General features: G+C 56.4%; 3 protein-coding genes across 17 annotated transcripts in view; all 3 read right to left on the reverse strand.

Moving 5' to 3' along the window:
* Nucleotides 1–313: 313 nt before the first annotated feature.
* DOK3 (docking protein 3) lies at nt 314–10,200 on the reverse strand. 4 transcript variants are annotated; one of them, XM_082381022.1, is made up of 6 exons: nt 9,241–9,319; nt 8,432–8,630; nt 7,171–7,476; nt 5,395–5,494; nt 5,112–5,284; nt 314–5,013 (listed from the first exon to the last, which is right to left on the reverse strand). In XM_082381022.1, exons 2-6 carry the CDS (start codon nt 8,501–8,503, stop codon nt 4,315–4,317), a joined length of 1,350 nt encoding a protein of 449 aa, XP_082237148.1. In that variant the 5' UTR covers nt 8,504–8,630; nt 9,241–9,319; the 3' UTR covers nt 314–4,314. The 4 variants fall into 4 exon arrangements, with proteins under 4 accessions (XP_082237148.1, XP_082237146.1, XP_082237147.1 ...); XM_082381020.1 differs by lacking the exon at nt 9,241–9,319 and adding an exon at nt 9,395–10,200 and having other exon boundaries at nt 316–5,013; nt 8,432–8,530; XM_082381021.1 differs by having other exon boundaries at nt 316–5,013; nt 8,432–8,530; nt 9,241–10,200.
* Nucleotides 10,201–10,317: 117 nt separating this feature from the next.
* On the reverse strand, nt 10,318–16,015 carry DDX41 (DEAD-box helicase 41). Of its 6 annotated transcripts, none has more exons than XM_082381004.1 (17): nt 15,804–16,015; nt 15,606–15,716; nt 15,169–15,328; nt 15,014–15,088; nt 14,825–14,885; nt 14,563–14,699; nt 14,062–14,134; nt 13,806–13,959; nt 13,592–13,728; nt 12,596–12,758; nt 12,363–12,434; nt 11,955–12,026; nt 11,754–11,850; nt 11,465–11,614; nt 11,309–11,380; nt 11,122–11,192; nt 10,318–10,875 (listed from the first exon to the last, which is right to left on the reverse strand). In XM_082381004.1, exons 1-17 carry the CDS (start codon nt 15,828–15,830, stop codon nt 10,333–10,335), a joined length of 2,175 nt encoding a protein of 724 aa, XP_082237130.1. In that variant the 5' UTR covers nt 15,831–16,015; the 3' UTR covers nt 10,318–10,332. The 6 variants fall into 6 exon arrangements, with proteins under 6 accessions (XP_082237130.1, XP_082237129.1, XP_082237133.1 ...); XM_082381003.1 differs by having other exon boundaries at nt 12,303–12,434; nt 15,804–16,013; XM_082381007.1 differs by having other exon boundaries at nt 12,303–12,434; nt 15,169–15,410; nt 15,804–15,822.
* A 2,337-nt stretch (nt 16,016–18,352) lies between these two features.
* Nucleotides 18,353–20,693, reverse strand: part of FAM193B (family with sequence similarity 193 member B) — a 31,399-nt gene continuing 29,058 nt past the window's right edge. For all 7 annotated transcript variants that reach the window (XM_082380998.1, XM_082380995.1, XM_082380996.1 and 4 more), the window contains 2 exons: nt 20,565–20,662; nt 18,353–18,730 (listed from right to left, as the gene is read on the reverse strand). In XM_082380998.1, the coding sequence (XP_082237124.1) occupies nt 20,566–20,662 (97 nt within the window). In that variant the 3' untranslated portion in view covers nt 18,353–18,730; nt 20,565. The remainder of the gene's footprint in view (nt 18,731–20,564; nt 20,663–20,693) is intronic.

A 20,693-nucleotide genomic window follows, 5' to 3' on the forward strand; every position in this document is an offset into this window, starting at 1 on the left:
GGCCCTTGGCTCGCCCCGATCCTGACCTGTGGGCCCTGCCCTTACTCCTACCCGCTGACCCCCGGCAGTCAGCAGTCTGTGGCCCTGCAACCACGGCTCAGCGCTGACTGTCGCGATGGGCTGTGTCCTGGTATCCCGCTCCAGAGCGGGCAGCGCCTCCAATGGTGGTGTCAGCGTCCCCACTTTGCCCCAGTGCTCAGCCCCGGCGGCTAAGCGCAGGAGGTGGGGGAAATTGAGCAGGGACCAAAGTGTGTGGGTGGACGAATAGGCGTCCACCTCTCAACTCCTTCTAGGGCATGGCCCATGCTATTCTCCCCCCTCCACCATCATCTTCTGCGTCATCCCCCTCACTCCAGAAATCGGTGTAAGCGTTCTCATCTTTAAATAAATTCTCTCTTGATCCCACATCCCTCTCCAGCTATCTCTCTTTTATTCTACTCCCCTTGAGAGTAAAATTCCTCTGAGTTGTTTATTGCCCTGCCACCCTTGCTTTCCTCCCGTTCTCTCTTGAACCCACTCCGGTCAGGCTCTTGTCCCCACCAGTCCTCTGAATTAATTCCCTCTTCAAAAGGTCTCTAATGACTTCCAGGTTATCAAATCAATGGTGGTTTCTCAGCTTTCCTCTTACCCTGTCTAGGAGCAGCTCTGGTCCAGGTGCACTCCCTCTTCCCCATGGCTTCATGCCTTCCTCCTGCCCCACTGACTGCTCCTTCTCCACCTCCTTTGGCAGCTTCTCATTTACTTCCCAAAGTGGCCATCAGATGTTTCCTCTCTACATTCACTCTCTGGGACCCCATCCTGTTCTGTGGCTATCAATAACACCTATATGCCAAAGACTCCCAACTTATATGTCCAGCTCTGGCCTTCCCCCAAGAGCCCCAGACTCTAGTATCCAACAGCCTGTCAAACCTTGGATGTCTACTAGATATCTCAAATCATCATGTCCCAATTTAAACTTGCAATTTCCCCAGCTCCCTAACTCCTTCCTCACCTCGGTTAAGCAAAAAAACAAAACCTGCAGTGCTATTCATCTGCCTGGTCCATTAAAAATTATGGTTTTCCTTCCTTTATCTTCTGTGTCATACATCAGATTCTGCAAATTCCACCTTCAGAATCTGTTCCACACCTGGCTTCCATGGTTGTCCCTGACACTTGTCTCATGCCTGGACATCTTAACAGTCTCCTGATAGAGCTCCCTGCTTCTACCCTTACCCAGTCCAGAGTCTTCTCCATGAAGCAGCCAAAGTGGTATTTTTACTTTTATTTTTCTTAAAAGATGTATTTATTATTTTATTCATTTATTTTTGGCTGCATCGGGTCTTAGTTGCGGCACACAGGATCTTCATTGAGGCATTCAGGGTCTTTAGTTGCAGTGCACGGGCTTCTCTCTAGTTGTGGTGCGCAGGCTCCAGGGCATGTGGGCTCTGTAGTTTGTGGCACACAGGCTCTCTAGCTGAGGCGCGCGAGCTCAGTAGTTGTGGCACACGGGCCTAGTTGCTCCGCGGCATGTGGGATCCCAGTTCCCTGACCAGGGATCAAACCCGCGTCCCCTACATTGTAAGGTGGATTCTTTACCACTGGACCACCAGGGAAGTCCCCAAAGTGGTATTTTTAAAGCAGAAATCACACCACATCACCCTCAGCTTTTAGCATTCCAGTGGGCTGGCATTGTGCTTAAAACTAAAGTCTTTCAGACATACATGACACTGATAAACTGGGTCCACCCCCCCACCACTCTCCTCCTCGCTCACTCCACTCTAGCCACTCTGGCCTCCACTAATCCTCCAACACAGCAAATGTATTCCTGCCTCAGGGCCTTTGCACTTGTGACTCCTTCTGCTTGAAACACCTTCTCCCAGATATCTAAACAACAGCCTGTCTCATTGTGTTCAGGTCTCTGCTCAGATGTTGCCTCCTCCTTCCTTGATTGTCCTATCTAAAACAGCAGCCCCCTGACACCTCACCTGCATAATGCACTAGTCCCTTATCCTGCTTTATTTTTCCCTATAGCGCTTACCACAATTTGACATTATATTAAGTGTTTGTTTCTTCATTGCCCTCTGTCCCCATTAGAAAGTCAGTCCTATGAGAGCAGGGGCTTGTCTGTCTTGTTCACCATCTCTCCAGTGCCTGCACACAGTGGATATGAATGAACAGATGAAGGAAGGACTGAGAGAGTGAAACAGCAAATGAGCAAAGGAAGAAGTGGCAGCCTGGGGCTCCGGGCAGTGCTCCAACAGAGAGGGCCCTGGGATCCCATTCCTTGGGCCCCTCCCTGCATGGCTCAGACCTAGATGGTGCCACTAAGAGCTCCCTGCACAGGCAGCCCCTGGGTAGAAACAGGCCTTGGGCTAGGACACAGTGCCCCCTGGTGGTCAGGACACCTGCAGCTCCAGGGCCAGTTCCCTAGATGTTTCCAAAGACTTTCTCTTCCACAGTCTGGTTGGAACTTCACAAAAATAGCCATGAAACAAAAAGGTTTAGATTTGTAATAAAAAAAAGTATGCCAAAACAACAAGAATCTACTGTATAAAACAGGAAACTACATTCAATATCTTGTAATAACCTATAATGGAAAATAATTTGAAAAAGAATGTATACATGTATACATGTAACTGAATCACTTTGCTGTACATCTGAAACATTGTAAATCAGCTATACTTCAATTTAAAAATGAATATAAATGGGCTTCCCTGGTGGCGCAGTGGTTAAGAATCCGCCTGCCAATGCAGGGGACACAGGTTCGAGCCCTGGTCCGCGAAGATCCCACATGCCGCGGAGCAACTAAGCCCGTGCACCACAACTACTGAGCCTGCGCTCTAGAGCCCTAGAGCCACAACTACTGAGCCGTGTGCCACAACTACTGAAGCCTACGTGCCTAGAGCCCGTGCTCCGCTACAAGAGAAGTCACCGCAATGAGAAGCCCGCGTACCGCAACGAAGAGTAGCCCCTGCTCGCTGCAACTAGAGAAAGCCTGCGTGTGCAGCAACGAAGACCCAACGCAGCCAAAAATAAAATAAATAAATAAATTTATTAAAAAGAAGAAAAAGACTGCATCATTGTGAAGTGACAGTGGAGTGTCACTCTCATAAATGGGATGTACCAAGGGTGTGAGCAGCTGAGGTGGAGTTGAGGTCAAGGGGCCAGGAGGCTGGATCTTTGGGGGCACGATCCTTGTGTGCGTGGTGGCCCAGCGTTGGTGACAGGAACAGCAATAAGGGGAGGACAGTAAGGCAGGCACTAAAGTCTTCAAGAGACTCCTTATTTCCCTCTGGAATGAGGACTCCTTGAGAACAGGACTGTGGCTGTAATGAACATGGCTGTGACCTCAGTGCCTGGCACAGAGTAGGCACCTGATCAAACTCGAATGAATGTATGCTTGGTATGTAATTTGATCTTTATCCTTGACAGTTGAGGAAGACTGAGGCCAGGGGTTCCACAGAAGTGTCTGCGCATTTTTGAGTCTCAGTGGGGAGTGTTTTGGGTGTGCGCACCTTTGAACTCCCTTCCACCCTCCCGTCTCCCCCCCCACACACACTCCTCCCCAGCCCAGGCTTTCTGGTCCCTCAAAATCAGCCTCCACACTGCTTCCCTGGCTGACTATGTCCCTCTACTGAGGATGAGACCAAGCTCACTGTAGGATGGTGAGGCCTCTCATGTGCGGCCAACTCTCCCTCAGCCCCTTGGAGCCCTCCAGGTCCATGGTCTTCCCTTGCTCTCTGCACCCACCGTGCCCACCTTCATCCTGGAAAGCTCCAGGGCTCACTGCCAGCCTGGTGAAGCCCTGCCTGCCCTTCACACTCAATTCAGGGGGCACCTCTCCCATCAGCAAGCCTTATTTCTCCCTCTGCCCTACTGTCGGAGTTATTTCTGCTGAACAGGACCATGTGGAGCCGTAATTATCTGCATCTCACCCTCCTGCTCCAGGAGACTTGAGCCTACTGATGGCAGAAGTCAGGTCCAGGTCACGTGTGTCCCTGGAACCCAGCACAGGGCATTGGTGTTTGCTGCAATGCCTGTGTTTGAGGGTCTGTGTGGACTCGGGCAAGCCACTGCAAGGAGCCGTAGGGAGGAGGTATGGACTGTGGGTCACAAGGTGGGACGGAGAGGAGAACTAAAAGGCTTTATTACCAGCAAATCTGTACACTATACACTGGGGGCCGGCAGGGCACCTGAGGGGTCCTCCCCAGGCTGTCTGCCTTGTCCCTCCAGGCTAGAGTGAGTGTGGGGGTGTGTCTGCAGATGTCCATTGTTCCCCCGCCCTCTTGTCCCAGGGAGAGCGCCTTCCTCTCCTCCGGCCACCACGATACTCGGTCAGGGCCTGTCGCAGGGAGCCGGGCCCTTCCTGCGCTCGCGGCTCAGCAGCGTCACCAGCTTGGCCTTGAAGCCCAAGTGGGCGCCGGCGCGGGCGGAGCCCCCGGCCTCGTCGCCGTTGTCGGCCAGCTCCAGCTCCAGCAGTCGCCGGTACTGGGCCTCCAGGCTGCTGTCGTGGGCCGCGCCGGGCCAGCCCAGGTCCTGGCTGTTGTGGTAGATGGGGCTGGCCAGGGGGCTGCGGCCGCCCGGGCCCTCCTGCTCCGGACAGCCGGCGTCGGGCGCGGGGCCGGCGTCCAGCACGCACAGGTTCTCGTACAGGTGCTCGGCGGCGTCCGGAGGCCGGCTGGCCCGCTTGCACACCGACGCGTAGAGCGCGGGCGCCGGCTCGTCCGGGGCTACGGGGCCCAGCAGAGCGGGCAGGCTCTGGGGCCCGGGCTCGGCCGCGCGCGCCCTCCGGGAGCTGGGCGCCTCGGGCCCCAGGGGCACCTCCCGCAGCTCCCCCGGAGGCTCCAGCGAGGGCAGGGAGGTGGCCCGCGGCAGGGGGCAGGGCTGGGGCCCCGCCGGCTCCGGGAGCCGCTCCCGCTGGCGGGCGATGGCGGCGGCTACGGCCCCGCATAGGTCGCGGGAGCGGGGGCTGATGAAGGCGAAGAGGCCCTCGCCCGAGTCACAGCGGCGGCCGGCTTCAAAGGAGAACACGCCCTGGGCACGGGCGGCACGGGGAGTCAGCGGCTGAGGGGCCGCCCGCCAACCGCTACCCTCCCCTGCGGGACCAGTGGGGCGGCCGCCCAGCACCTCACCTTGTCGGAGCCGAACTTGCGCAGGAAGCGGTAGGGCCAGGTGTAGAGCGCCTGGGGGCTGGCGGGCTCGTTCAGCTGGATGGAGTTCTGGCCCAGCAGCAGGAGGTAGGGCCCCTTCAGCTGGCAGCGGGCGGCTGCCTCCGTCCTCTGTACCACCACTGGAAACTCGCCCACTGCAGGCACGGCGCCGTGAGGGCCACAAGCACAGCCCCCGGGGGTCCCGGAAAGATCCCAGCCCTGTTTGTGCTAGGGCTGAGGCTGCCCCTGTACCTCCCCGACTCACCTTCCTGCCAGGAGGAGTAGATGGAGTTCTCCTCCATCTGGACCAGGCCTCTCTTGGGAGCCTCTGCCTCCCCTGATCCTTGGGAGCTCTCCCCTGTGCCCTGGGGAATGGGACAAGGTCAGAGGTTAGTGTCCCACCCACTCCTCTTCCCACATCCTTTCTCTGGGGTTCGTGACAAGCGAGGGCACCCAGAGACCTGAGTGCCAGTCCCAGTTCTGCCCCTGACACACTGCAAGACCCTGGACACCCCTCTGAGCCTATTTCCCCACTGGCTCCCCCTTGAGGGTGCTGAGTGCTGTAAAGCAGAGGGCACAAACGAGGCTGTCCTCCATTGCCCTTGAGGTTGGCCACCGACTGGGCCGGCCTGTCTGTGTCCCTGACAGCTTGGAGCAGTAAAGGGGTGGGAGCTTCAAGGGTGGGACCCACGAGTGAATGGCCACTTGTTCCTCCCATCTCTGGCCTCTTTCCCCATCTCCCACCATGTCCTTTGGGCTCTGACCCTGAGCATCTCCATCATGACCACCTTGGCCCATGATACCATGGCCAGGGTCAAATGCAATGGCTTTCCACTGGTCTCCTTGCTCCTGTTTATTTCCTTTTTTTAGTTATAAGAACTGTGGTAAAATACACAACATAAAATTTACCATTTTAACCATTTTAAAGTATATGATTCAGAACTTTTTCGTCACTCCAAATGGAAGCCCCGTACCCATTAACTGCCACTTCCCATTCCCCCCCTCTCCCCATTCCCTGGCAACCCCTAAGCTGCTTTCTGTCACTATGGATTTGTCTATTCTGTATTTCACATTAATGGAATCATACAACGTGTGGCCTTTAGTGTCCAGCTTCTCTGACTTAGCATGTTTTCAAGGTCCATCCATGTTGTAGCATGTATCAGTGCTTCGTTCCTTTTTATGGCCAAGTAATGTTCTGTTGTATGGATAGACTGCATTTGGTTTATCCATTCATCAGTTGATGGACATTTGCGTTGTTTGCATCTTTGGGCTATTGTGAACAATGCTGCTCTAAAGATTCTCTTACAAGTTTTGTTTTAACACCTGTTTCAGTTCTCTTGGGTATACGCCTAGGAGGAGAATTGCTGGGTCATATGTTAACTCTATGTTTAGTTTTTGAGGAACCGCCACTCATTTCCTTTTGGTCCATCACAGACCCTGTAAAGCTTTAAAACTCTCAGCTTCTGTGTCCAACTCCCCAAAGGCTTCTCCTCCCACTCAGAATAAAATCCCAGACTCCACATGTGGCCCAACGCAGTTTCAGCTGGCTCCCACCGAACTCTCCACTGTTGCCTCCTCCTGGGCCCCCTCTCACTCCTTACCTTCCAGCCACACTGACCTTTCTGCTGCTTGAACATCAAGCTTTTCCCTGCCTCAGGGCCCTTGCCCATGCTGTTCCATTAGTTCAGGGGACTCCTCAGACCTGTGTTTAGGACACTCTTTCCTCAGATCTTTGCCTGGTGGGTTATTTGTCCTCGAGGATTCAGGCGCACTCTCCTCTCCTGAGAAGCCTTCCTGGACCATCCTGTCTAACATCCCCCTACTCACTCCTGGTCCCACCCAGCCTCTCATTTTCTCCATAGCATGCATGGCCATCTGAGATTTGTTCTGTGGGCTTCTGGGCTGTTTCCCAGGCTTCTAGGTGCTTGGCAGGTGCTTGCTGAGTGATAAGATGTGAATGAGCATGGAGATGAACAAGGTGTGAGTGAACTGGTCTCCCTGGCTGGCCCCTGGATGCCTTACCCACCCACCCTGTGCTCACCGGGAAGGCCAGCTGGCAAATGGGGCCCATCCAAGACTGGCGGTGCTGTGCGGCCAGCAGGTGGCTTCTCTCCGTGGTGGTGAGCAGGAAGGCACCAGTGTCCCGCGGGCAGCTCTCGCCGTCAGCCGGCAGCACGGACACGCAGTCAGCCAGGCGGATGACCCGCCGCTCTCCTCGCCGGCCAGGCCCCACAGACCTGTCACCTGCTGGCCCCAGGCCACCATCCCGGACCTCCCAGCTCTCTAGCCGTGCCACGCCTGATGGGCCTCCTGCATACAGTAGACCCCATACCTTCCGCCAGGACTTCTGCAGGAGATGAAGATGGGGGAGATGACCCTCGGGTGGCAGTTCTCCCTGCAGCTCAGCCTAGCACAAGCCACTTAGCAAACACTCCTGGCCACCCAGGCTGGCCTCTGCCTCGCAGCTCTTCAGGCCACAGAGGATGCCTTGCCAGAGCCAGCCCGGCAGCAGGAAGCGTCTGTGCTTGGAGTCAGTCAGCCCTAGCTTCAAATCCACCCCACGCTTTCCTAACTGTGACCCTCCCCCCCATAAGCCCTAGGATCCTCGTCTCTCAAAAGGTTATAAGAACACGGGGTTGGCGCTTCTACTGGGCAATGTCTGTAAAGTATCTAGTGGCCGGAGCAGACCACCTGACACTACTGCTTTGTTGGTGCACCCACCCCCTGTAAAGAAAAGGTCAACTGGGCCACGGGACAAGGGCTGGGGCGGGAGGGAGGCCTCAGTCTCATGATGGCAAGGAAGGAAACATGCAAATAGCGTCGAGCAAAGGAAACAGACGGTTTATCTGCCTGGGCAGCAGCTGCAGCTGAGCTGTGGGTGTGCAGGGCCTGCTACCCCAGGACAGGGCTGGGAGGAGCTGAGCCCTCTTCTGCAGGATGGAGCTCCACTTCTGGGGGCTCCTCCAGCTCAGCCTCCAGCCCTCTCGAGGGGCCACAGTGCCACTAGTAGATGGGATGGAAAACTGTTGGATTAACCAGCCTCTCAGCTCTGCCCTGCCCCAAGGGTTCTTGGCTCCCCACTCTTGGCTTCCCATCTGTAAATGAGGCAGGGTCTCGAAAAGGCCCACACAGCCCAACCCGCTCAGGCTGAGAATGGGGCTCTGTTCCACCTCCCCACACCTGGGTTGGATTCCCCACCTGGACTCCTACCCCCATTCTCCCAGGTTCTGGTGGGCTGTCCAAGGCTGCGGCAGAGGCCCACCACCTGTCCTAGGCAGCTGCCTGGCAGCCAGGGTCCCCACCTTGCCAAACTTGATGTGCTGCTGGTAGAGGATGCCGTCCTTGATGGGTGTCTCCAGAGGCTCCATGGCCATGGCCGCCGCTCCGAGGGCCTGAGGAGACTGGTGACAGGCCAGAGGGGAACTCCTCACACTTCCCCTTCTGGCCACTTCCCCCTCCCTCTGTCCAGAGAGGCAGCTGCAGGGTTGGGGGAGGGGAGCCCTGTCTTCGGAAAAGGGGGTAGGATGGGGGTGAAGGGCATCACATATTTCTTCCTTGGGGTTCCAGCTGGCCCAAGGTACCCACTAGTGCCAGGCAGCGGCCTTGGACCACCTGAGGGCAGATGACCCGTGCCTGCCCGGGTCAGCTGGGTGTGAGCCTCTGACCACAGGCTGGCTCCCGAATCAGGAGCTCCGACCCCTCCCCCATCCTGGGGCAGTTGTGTACCCTGGGGCCTGCCATTCCCACAGCCTGGTCCCTGCCCCAGGACCTTTCTCTAGCCAGACTGGCAAATTCCTTGCTTTCCCGCTTGGAGTCCTGGTTGGTCTGCTTGTCTTTATTCTGGAAATAGTTCTAATATTCACTTGCTCCTCTCCATCTTCACAGCCCCTATCCATTGCCAGCTTTGGCATCTCCCCTTTGAACCACGTCCCCACCTGGGCCCACCGGGCCCTCTCTGCTAACCCCAAACCAACCTCTCTCTCCTCTCCCTAAACGCTTCCTGGCTCCCAGTGCCCTGAGGTCTAGCTTGGACTCCTTGGCCCAGCACTCAAGGTGCTGGGTATTCTGGCCTCCACCTCCCCCAGCCTGGCCCCTTCAGGGCACCTCTCACCGTGCTGCTCAGGGCTCTGGGCCTTCTTCCTCTGGGAGGCCTCCCCAGACCACCCCACGCTGTCTGAGAGCACAAAGGCCCCAGCCCTCATGGCACGGCCCCAGCCACGTGAGTGTGGGTGGCACGCCCCCAGCGGGTTCCCTGGAGAGCTCACAGGCTTTCTAAGCTTTGCTTCTTGCTGGAGTCCTGTTTCGGTCTTGTCTTCCTGGAGGCCAGTATGGGAGCTCTGCATATGAATCTGAATCCTGGGGACAGCCTCATTTCAGTTATTCAGTGCCACCTCTGGGAAGGAATGTGTAAACAGGCTAAATACTGTTTGGGGGTCACATATGGGGTGTGTAGCTTCTCGGGCAGGAAATCTTTTCCAAGGGCCTCATTCACCTGGCTTTGTGCCCACTGTGGCCCCAGCAGCCCTGAGCTCTGGCAGCCTCAGACACCATGTCCTTTGCATTCTCATTGCCATTTCAGCGATGAGGAAATCAAGGCTCAGAAACATTAAGTAACTTGCCCTAGGCCACACACCAAGCGACAAACATGGCTTGAGCAACTGCTGTCCTGCTGGGATAAGCATGTGGCCTTGCACGTGAAGTGCCTGGACAGAGGAGCTGTCACCAGTGCTTTTTCTGTCTACCCCTTGCAAGATGTTGAAATCCTGGCCCATTTGCCAGCAGTCCCGTGACCGCCGCCCACATTTATTTATGGCTGATCTGTCTGTCCCACTCACCTGTGAACTTCTCAGAGGGCATCTGCCTGGCTCATTTGTGTCCTGAGCCCAGCAGATACCTGGGCACAGAGCTGGGTCAGTGGGTGCTTGTGGCGTGAGTGGCAGTCCTGTGGCATCTGCTGCCCCCTTGGCAAACAGAGCACAGGGTTCCCTACTGGGAGCCTGTGTGGGCAAGGGGCCTGAGGCAGGAAGTCTCCTCCTAAAGGGCCTTAGGAGAAGCCCCAGGACCTTTACACAGTGACAGGAAGAGGGAGGCTGGGGCAGGGCTGGAGATTGTAACAGCCAACCAGAAAGACCAGCAGACCCAACCAACCATTTCCCCTTGGTCCATCAGTGTGGTCCTTCTCTGAGTCATAAATCCAGGTAGACTAGAGGAAATACCCTAAGCCCCCAGAGGGGAACCCGGGTGGGCAGCTCCTTCCACAACTGAGTACCAGCAGGTGTGGCAGTAGTGGTGGGAGATGCCAAGGCCCTACCTGAGAGGGGCTCTGGAGGTCAGAGGGTGAGGCCTGCCCAGGAAGTGCGGGGCAGACGAGGCAAAACACAGAAACTGAGACCAAAAAGGCTGGTGTTTTAATGGCAGCTGGGGTAAAGAGGAGCAAAAATAGTAATTCTGGGGGGCACAGGGAGCAGGCAGCCAGGTCCAGCCTGGCCCAACCCAGGCCAGCTGGGCCGAGGATGCTGGCTTCTTGCCCACGGGGCAGGGGTGTGTGGGAGGTGGCTGGAGCTCCAGGGACGGAGGCCCCTTGGAGAGAAAGAGGGATGACAGCCAGCTCAGAAGTCCATGGAGCTGTGGGCCAGGTAGTCCTTGCGGCCGATGTTGCTAACCTGCTTCGTCTGCATAGCCTCGAGTTTGGGGCAGTCGGTGATCCGATGGCCCAGGCCCCCACAGAAGGCACAGCCACGCTCTCCTGGGGGAATGGGGTAGCGGTGGATGGGGGAGGAGGGTCAGCATGGTGATGGGGCCAGGCTCTGTGCCCCAGACTCTGGGCCCAGGCTCTGTGCCCCAGACTCTGGGCCCCCATCAGACCCCCAGACCGCTGAGGGGCAGAACGGACTTGTTCCGTGGTGTTCCCGTCACACCCCCACTGGACTAGTGTCTCCCACCCCGTGTCACCTCCAATGTCCAGCATGGACTCGTCCCCACAGTGCAGTACTTGCAGCACGGGTGGAACCTTCTGCTTGGCCTCCAGCAGCAGGGCTTTGAGATCCATCAGCACTGACTCGTCTGTGGGGGAAGCAGGGAACCATCAGGTCCAGCCCTGGGCCCTGTAGCCAGGACCTGGCTGGTCATAGGTGGAGGACCCAGGGGACAGCCAAAGGTGGCCCTGGTGGCAGACTCACCACAGGCCTTGTTGATGAAGGTGGTGGCAATGCCTGTGTTTCCTGAGCGCCCAGTGCGGCCGATACGGTGCACTGCAGAGAGAGGGAACAGAGCATCTGGCCCACTGCCCAGGCGCTGGGGCGTAGGCCGCAACCCCAGCCCCCCAAACAGCCCACCATAGTTCTCGATCTCCTCAGGCATGTCATAATTGATGACGTGCTGGATAGCAGGGAAGTCCAAGCCCTTGGAGGCTACGTCTGTGGCCACTAGGACATCCTTCTTGCCCTCCCGGAATGCCTCGATGGCCTTGGTCCGTTCCTCTTGGTCTGGGAAGGGTCAGGCAGGAGCTATTAGAGCGACAGCAGGAGTCTGGGGAGTAGTGGCAGGCCGGCCAGGTAGGGGAAGGGATAAGATGAGGGGCTGCTATGGCAGCGGGGTCCATGCCTATGCACGTGCCACCCTAACCTTTGCCCCCATGGATGGCCACAGCCTCGACCCCCTTGAGGAGCAGGTACTCATGGATGGCGTCCACATCTGCTTTCTTCTCCGCAAAGATGAGCACCTGTCCAGGAAAGCCAACTCCAGTCACAGGGGCTGACTCCTGGGTGCCCCCGCAACCTTCCGCCAGCATGCAGCCCCTGGGCTAGCCTGGCTGGCAGCACTCACGGGCGGCGGTGTCTTCTGCAGGCACTCAAGCAGGTACACCATCTTGGCTTCCTCCTTCACATATTCCACTTCCTGCCACCACAGGATCAGGTTAGGTGGTCCTGAGAACAGGCTCACCAGCCATGGCCCTGCCACAGAGGATGGGTCCCCAGTCCCGGCTAGGAGGTGACCAGAGAGCCTCTTGCCAAGGGCTGGGTACCATGAGAAGGCTTCCTGCTAAGGGCCGTGGCTGTGAATGAAACCCCTAGTGCCCATAAGGTGGCCCTCCACCCGGCTCCGATCAGCTAAGGGAGCCTCACCAGATCCAGCCCTCACAGGTGAGACCGCCCATCAGGAGTGCTTGCCCACCTGGATGACATCCAGGCTGGCAGCCCCGGCACGCCCCACATTGATCGTGACAGGCTTTACCAGGGCACTCTTGGCAAAGTTCTGAATCTTCTTAGGCATGGTGGCACTAAAGAGTAGGGTCTGTCGCTGGCCCTGAGGAAGAAGAGGGCTGGGGCTGAGGGCACGTGGGGGCTGGGGAGCCTGAGGGGCTGGGACAGGGGGTGGGCAGCACAGGGCCTTAGGGCCCTCCAGAGTTGAATGTGGTGTGTAGGGGGAAGGTGGCAGGAGTGTCCCAGCCAAGTGGGGAAGGGCACCTTGAAGTAGGAGAAGATGGTACGGATGTCACCCTCGAAACCCATGTCGATCATGCGGTCAGCCTCGTCAAGGGCCAGGTAACGACAGATATCCAGGCTGACCATCTTCTTCTGCAGCAGATCCATGAGGCGCCCAGGGGTGGCCACCATCATGTGCACACCACTGGGGACCAAGGAGGGACACTGACGGCAGGGCCACCTGCTAAGCCCTACCTAAAGGCCGGCACTCCACCTTGTTCTGCCCTCCGGCCTCTTTCCTATCTCTCCTCACCTGACCCTCCTTGTCACTGCCACCACCTTGCTCTATGGACAGCACAAGCCTCTCCTGGAGAGTGCTGCAACCTTCTCGACCACGACTCTGTTCCACTGCTCTACCCCAGCCATGTGGTCACCTCGGCCCCACACACCCTTCCCCCAGGTCACTCCTCTTGCCCCCAGGAGGACAGTCCTGAATCTTCAGATAGGTCTCAGCCTGTGCTCCCACAGCTCCCTTTGTAGGCCTCAAAGGCTCACTTTCGTGGTACAATGAACTCATCTTTTCCATGTCTGCATCCTCCCTGACTAGCAATGCCTATGAAACAGGAACTGGGTTTGGCCTGTCTGTAACCCTGGACATCTAGTGAAGTCTGTTGGGAACTGCACTGTGTGGAAAGGGCACAGGGCCAGCCATGCCCCAGAGCCTCAGCCTCCTCGATGGGTCACACTGAACAACCCTGACCTTCCTGGACACCCCGGGGCCCCCACCTCTGTGCCTTCTGCCTGGAATGCCCCGATTCCTTGACCTCCCAGATGCCCCCATTCCATCTGCTGTGTTCCCACAGTACCTCACCACATCCCTCTGTCCCACCCCAACCAACCTCCCCATTAGACTGGGGGCTCATTGAGGGCTGGGCCCACGGGAGGCCTCCGCAAGGATCTGTCGAGTGGCTAAAGCAAAGCGTCCTTTAGCTTGTCTAGGGGCTTTGGGGAAGTTTGGGCGGGGGTGCCTATACTCACTGTCGGATGGTCTCCATCTGCTCTTTGACGGACATGCCCCCGATGCAGAGAGCACAGCGCAGGAGTGGCGAGCTGTCCTCCTGCAGCAGGCGGCAGTAATACTCCAGGATGCCGTGGGTCTGCCGGGCCAGCTCCCGCTGCAGGTACAGGGGCAGTGGCTGGCACCAGAAGGTGGCCCCATCTGTGCCCTGCCCTCCAGGCCAACCTATCTTACCGAGGGGCAGATAATGAGTCCATAGGGCCCTTCACGCTTAGAGAAAGGTAACCTCTTCTCTTGCTCCAGGCAGAACATGATGACAGGCAAAGTGAACACCAGTGTCTTGCCTGAACCCGTGAAGGCTATGCCTATCATGTCACGGCCGGACAGACTGGTGAGAGAAGAGAGGCCTGAGGGTCAGGTTCAGCGGAATACAGGGACTGCTTCTCATCTAGCAACCACTCCTCCCCAGGGCCGCCATGTTCACACTCACATGGTGGGAATTCCCTGGATCTGAATGGGTGTTGGGTGGTGGATGCCCTTCTTCTTCAGGCCTCTCAGGATGGCTACAGAAAACAACACTGGCATCATCCTTGTGTCTCATAGGTACTTCAACAGGCCCCCAAAGCCTATAAAATTGGCACTATGTCCTTCAGGTTACAAATGATGAAACTAAAACCCAGTAAAAAAAAAAAGAAAAACAAACACACAGACTTGTCCAAGGCCTCTAGGTTAAGCAGACACAGGATTCACACCCAGGTCTGTTTAAGGCCGTCATCACTTGCCTACCAAAGCTCCCTAATGGCAGAAGTTGGTAAATATGAACAGTTGCAACAACTGAAAAAGGAGCATAAAGACATATCCCTTCTTCTCAAATCCCTCATCCCCACTGACTAGACCCAATGCTTCAGCTGCTGGGCTTGGTGGGGGCTAGGCTGCAACCTCACAGATGTTTCCCTATCAAAATGTGGTGTTGCTCCCAGCTCCCAGGCACCTGCAGGAAATTTCATTTCCTTGAAGCTCTTGATGGGCGGCGGGATACCATCTCCTTCCACCAAGATGTGGTACTTCTTCCGTACACGCTCATGCCGCTCTTCAGACATGCTCAGGACGTAACGGGGTGGTGTCCAACTGTGGGTGGGTGGCAAGAGTCAAGAGAGCCCCTGGGCACAGCTGGCTTTGGGGTGTTCCCGCCAGTCTCCACCACATATCGTCTGAAGTAAGAGTGACTGACTTTCCAGACCGGAAAGACATACCTAGTTTTGATTGGATCGTCATACGTGATTCCCTTAGCCATCTCCTTCACTGACATCAAGGCTGAGGAAACAGATGTGACTCAAGGCTGGCTTCTGCTTCCCAGAGGCCAGGCCCTTTGAAATATAACATGCCTAGGACTGGGGGAGGAGGCTCAGTCCCCCTCCTCTCTGCCCTAGCTACAGCCATACCTCGACCCTCAGCCACACTCTCCAGGATCTTCTCCTCTTCCTTCAGCTGCTTCTCTTTGGCAGACTCCTTGCGGGCTGACCAAACAAGCAGAAGGCGTCAGAGAGAAACCGAAGCAGTGCACCAAGCTGAGCCTCCCGCCTGCTGCCCAGCCCACCTTCAGCCTTCTCTTTGAGGTGCTGGTGCTGATCCAAGAGGCTGACGTTGGACTGAGGGCCCAACGGGATGTCGTCCTCATCTCCCCGGGGCTCGCTGCCGCTGTCCTGCTGCTCCTCTTCCGCAGCTCCCTTGCGCCTTCGCTGCAGCAGCTTCTGGAGCTGAGGTTCCACCAGCGCCCCTCAGAGCCGAGCCCAACGCACAGTGGGGCATCGGGCCCAGGCGCCTGCGTCAGGATCCTGGCTTTTGGGAGAGGGTCCTTGTGCCCCGAGGCGCACAGCTGCCCCACCCCTCAGATCAGGTCGCCAGTTCCTCGTTTGCCTGGGGACCACGCTCCCGTGTACTGACACCTCACTCCTTAGACCGGGGGCCACTCCCCATCCCACCGCCAAACCCCCATCTCCTGCCCTCATTCCTCCCTCGACCCGGGGCCCTCACCAGCAGTTGCCGGCGCTGTCGCAACGGCACGTACGGCACGTAGTCCTCGTCGTCCTCATCCTCTGCCTCGGAGCGGCTTCCTGTGGCAGTCGCCTCGTCGGTGCGAGCCCGCTGCATATACACACGAGTCAGACCCAGACCCCCGCCCCCCCCTTCACGATCTCTCGCCACCCGCGCAGACCCCCGCCGCGTTCCCACCTTCCGCTCGGGTTCCGATTCCTCCATCCTTTGCTGCACGCATGCGCACCACGATAAAACCCCGCCTCACCTATGATGAGATCCAATCAGATGTGAAGGGGCGGACGTCGGCGCCTAGCAACGACCTCTAAGTGCCGGATCGCGCAGAGGGACAAACTTTCTCCTGTGCCCCTGTCTTGCGGCGTGGCGTCTCCGCCCCCTGTGGGCGGCTACGCAGCTGTTGCCAGGGCTGAGGGCGAAAGCGTCAGGCAAGGCATTGTGGGACGCTGGAGGATTTGGAGCACGCGCTGAAGGCGCAAACCGAGTCGGGTTGAGTCGTGGGGACCGCTGATCCCGAAGACGGCGGTGTGCTGGGTCCCCAGCCTCGCCCAGGGCGTGACGTCACCCGGCACGCCCCCGCCGGCGGACACTGCGCCCTCTCGTGGCCGGGGAGCTGTGGGACCCAGCCAGCTGGGATCCCGCCCCGCTCTCTATCCCGCCCCCATTAACCGGCGCGGGCCAAGGAGGGCAGGGCGGGGCTTGCAGAAAAAGTGACTCAACACACGCTGCCGCTGACTGGTGTTCTCATCTGTCTGAGACACCTATGTTCAGAGTGGTGAGGGATAAAATAATGACGACGGTGGGTTTTAACTGAGGGCCTGTATATGTGTGTAAACGATTATTAATGTAAATGCTGTAATAGAGCTCAGAGAGTGACTGGGGAACCAGAGAAGGCTTCGAGGAGACCTGGATCTGAAGTAACAGGGAAGTGTGGAATCTCAGAGCTGGGAGTGCAAGAAAGGGAGAGGCTTCCTGATAGAGGGTCTAGCAGGAGTGAAGTTCTGGCCATGTGCAAGTTCCCAGGGAACAAAGTGATCACGTGGCCCGTGTGGGGTTGGGTAGTCAGAGCTAAGGCTTTAAGGCAGACCCAGAGCATGCAGGGCCGAGACTGTCAGGGTGATTTCAACTTCACTGGGAACTTTTAAAGAGGAGTGATGGGTCAGTGCTGTTTTCTTTCTTCCTATGTTAAATATGAGTATGTGCTGGGCACTGTGCGTAGTGTCGAAGCAGGTAAAAGATGAACAAGACACAGACCTGGCTTGTGAGGACCTTTCAGATTAGGTGAGGAGACAAACACAGATAACTGGTCTTGAGATTAAGAAATCTCCTCTAAGGCACAAAAGGTACCACTTTTGGAATTAGCATAAATCCAGGGCAAACTTGATTTTCACAGTAAAAGTGGCTTCTCAGTTGACAGAAAGGGATGTGAAAGTTAAGGTGGAATTCATGAACAAAGTGTTAACTGGGAAGAGGGAAACAAGTGAGCAAAAGTCAGAAGCCCCGAGGGTGCCAGGCCTAGCTGGAGACTGAGGTCATCAGGTGTGGAGAGAGTGTACCAGAGGCAGGGGCCGGGCTTAGAGGACCCTCAATGCCATTCTCAAAAGTCTTTCTCTGTAGGTAAAGCGGCTGCTTGATCAGACCTGCAACATTGAAATGATGAAGCAGAATTTTAGATAGTTGTGACAATTCAATTGTAGGGCAGGAGCCTAGTGTAAGAGCTGAAGAGAGAGAGGAGCACAGGTAATAAATATACAGAAAAAAGTTTCACAGAAGTGTCCACACTTCCTTGGGGATTGGCCAAGGGACCAGGAATTGTAAGCCTATGGTCAATGCTGTTTCACCTCTTTGGAAGAGGAAGCTTGTACTGCCAACCCAGTGTGTGTGTGGGGGGGGATGTTCAACCTGGGAGGAAGGAGGGAGTGGTTTCCGATCCTGCTCCCAACACTCCACAAAGGGCTCTTAGTGACTGTGTGGCCACTACCACTGTCGCTCCGCACATTGAGCTCAAGCTAAGAGCTGGTTATGGTAGGAAAATGACATTGGAGGTGAGGATTCGGGACAAAAGTGTGTGTGAGGCATTTCTAGCGAACTATTATATTAAAATCTGAATTCACAAACCAGATCTATGGTGGGGAGGGGGGGATGAGATAGTTCATTACTCTCCTAACTCTCAAGTACTTAGGCTACACGTCCATTCCCGTTGTAAAGTCAAGTCCAATTTATAAAAACTCCATTTACCATCAACTTCCCCTGACAACTCCAATCGTCCAGGCTATAGATGCACAGTTCAAAGGCCTCAAGCCTTCCCCTGATACCTTCTCACATCAGCTGCACAGAGATCAAGTCGCACCCCTCCAACTCACCCATCTTGGAGGGAGGGAAACTGAGACAGTGTGGGGAAGGGGTTGCTCAGGGTTTCCATACCAGAGTCCTCCCAACGGGAGGGAATGGCACAGATGCTGCTGGCATACAGGCCTACGCTCTAATCCTAGTTGGCCAAACTGAACTCAGTAGAGTCACCTTCTTGTCTGAGCTTTAATTTCCGCATCTGTAAAATGGAATAACAGTCCCACTTAGCATTGCTTCGAGAATTATGCAGAAACGATGCCAACCTGTTGACAGGTAGCACATGCTCAAGAAGGTTAATGACTAAGAAGGACTCCAATGCTTCTGAGTACATCCTTCACCCTCACTCCCCACCCAGACAAGGGAACCACCAACATACCAACTCTGTGTCCAAATGTTGCTTTATCTTTCGGCAGGAAAGATCTTCACAGTATCAAAAAGAATTGAAAAAACAAGTAAAACAAAAACAAAAAACCAAACACAAAGAAAGCAGTGTTGGGCCAGCAGTACCATCAGCCCCCAAGCCCAAAGGCCAGCCCAGCCCCTGGGCTCTGAGTGTGGAGGCTGCGTAGCACCAGGAAGCGGTTCTGCGGAGGTCCTGAGGGGCCCCAGCACACACGGCATCTATTCAGCTTTTGGTTGGTCCGGGATGGCAGGGAGGGTCTTGGGCAGGTGGGTGGCGATGTGAAGGAAAAAGGTGTAGACCTTCAGCTGGCGGTCAGGGTCTCAGGACACCCTGAAGAAGCTTGATCTGGCAGGGGCTGAGAAAACAGAAGAGCATGGCCACATGGTGAGCAATGGCCCCCACCCTAGCCTCCCCATGCTGGCTCTGAGTCTCCACAGGTGCCCATGGAGGCAGGAACAGCTGCCTACTATTTTTGTCCCCTGGGCTGAAAACATTGAACAGACTTTCTCGATCACCTCCAGCAGGGGATGAAGGTTAAGTCACAATCGGGGGGACAGAGCCCCGGCCCCAGTGAACATCATCCTAAATCTCAAGGAATGTGGACAACACTCGAGCCCACAACGCTCTGCTGTAGGCTAGAGTGGAATAAGAGCCCAACCTCTGGCATTGCGCTCCTGTTGACAGTGAAGAGGCCACCTATGCACTCAAACTCCTGCCTCAGGCTCCAGGTACATGGCCTGGGCTGGGTCCCGAGTCTGTGCCAGCACTGCTTTCTTACGCACCTGGGGCTCACAATCACGCTATGAGGAGGGTGGAGGAGGTCAGAGGAGAGCATTCACTGGAGGGGAGCATCCCCTGTCTTGAGAAAGAGATCAGCCAAGAGGGAGTGGGAGAAGATTATGGCTGGATGAGGTTTCCTAGATGACAGGGGCATTGGGCTGTGGGAGGAGGTGTGACCCGTTTTCTCTCATGAAGGGCAACAGATGAAGATGCCTGGAGTCCTTGTAGCTCCTGGTTCTTGTGGAGGTGGTGAAGAAAGGCAGGAGGGCAACCCAGCCCTAGCAGAAGCTCCTGGGGGCATGGATGTATCAATCTGGCAAAGGATCAGGATGCCCAGGCCCACAGAGCAGAGGGGATGAGGTGAGTCTGAGGACAGTCCTGACTCTGGGGTAGTACAAAGGTGCCACAGGGAGCCCAGCCCTGAAGGCTGCCCCTGGGAAGCTGAGGTCAGTGTCAAGGGTGGGGGGATCCTGACCCAAAAGGGGACTCGGGGACTCAGCCCAGGGTCCAGGAAGTCTGTTTCCCTGGCACTGGAAAGAGGAGGAAGAGGACAGGTGAGGACATCCTCCTGGGGGGTCCCTGAGCTCGGCTCACTTGCCCCAGCTTCCTGTTGCCTTGAAGGCAGCTGTGTGGTTGCCAGCCAGAACAGGCCTGACCCCAGGGACGCATCTTAGGGTGAACCATGGCACTGCACAGCCATTAAGCCCCAAGTCCAGGACCAAGGCCTGCCAGCCAGCCATCTCTTTTGCCCTTGGTTCCCAGCCCACCACTGCCTTCTCAGTTTTTAGCCTGGAACATCATCTGATATGTCAATATTTCAGACAAAAGGACCCTTGCAGGTGACGGAGAGGAGGCCAGAGCCCAGCTGTGGGCCAGGCTCTTCTTCCAGGAGGCAGTTTCACTACCAATTTCCTCATGGAATCTGTCCTGTTTGGGGAAGAGGGCCCACCTATTCCTCTATGCCTAAATGACCTCCAAGGCCTTGGTCTAGCGTGGCTGCCCTGTCCCTGTTCCCTTGGGGCTGGGTCCTTTTCACATGGCTTCAACTGGGAAGCACCTTGGTAACCAAGCCTGCATGAAGAAGCCAGGCCAGGCAAATGAGATTCAACCCTCAGGCTGATAATGTCAGGCGTGGGAGCAGCTCTCTGAGGCCCATGGCCTCCTGGACACTTTGGGAGGCAGCTGGTGAGGGAAGTAGAGGCCTGGCAGTGACACCCCAGGAGATGGCAGGGCTGGAAGGGCCGTTCAGGAACACAAGCAGGAGAGCTCTTAGGAGAAGAGATGTGGCCGGCCGAGCACCTAGACCAACTCTCTGTGCCCCAGAGCATGAAATGGCCTAGCAGGGGCACAAAAGGTGGCACAGCATGGGATGAGGGGGTGCATGCAACACTTGAGGGGGGTCTCTATACCTCACTGAGCTGTGCTGGGAGTGGTTTTCTTGAGGCTGAAGTTGGTCCAGTTCACGGCAACTTTCTGACGCGTTTGCTTTGCAGAATCCAAACAGAACCTGTTAGGTTCGGGAGATGCCAGAGAAGCAC

The sequence above is a fragment of the Balaenoptera borealis genome, assembly GCF_965194805.1.
Source record: "Balaenoptera borealis genome assembly, chromosome: 2".
Taxonomy (NCBI): Eukaryota; Metazoa; Chordata; class Mammalia; order Artiodactyla; family Balaenopteridae; genus Balaenoptera; species Balaenoptera borealis.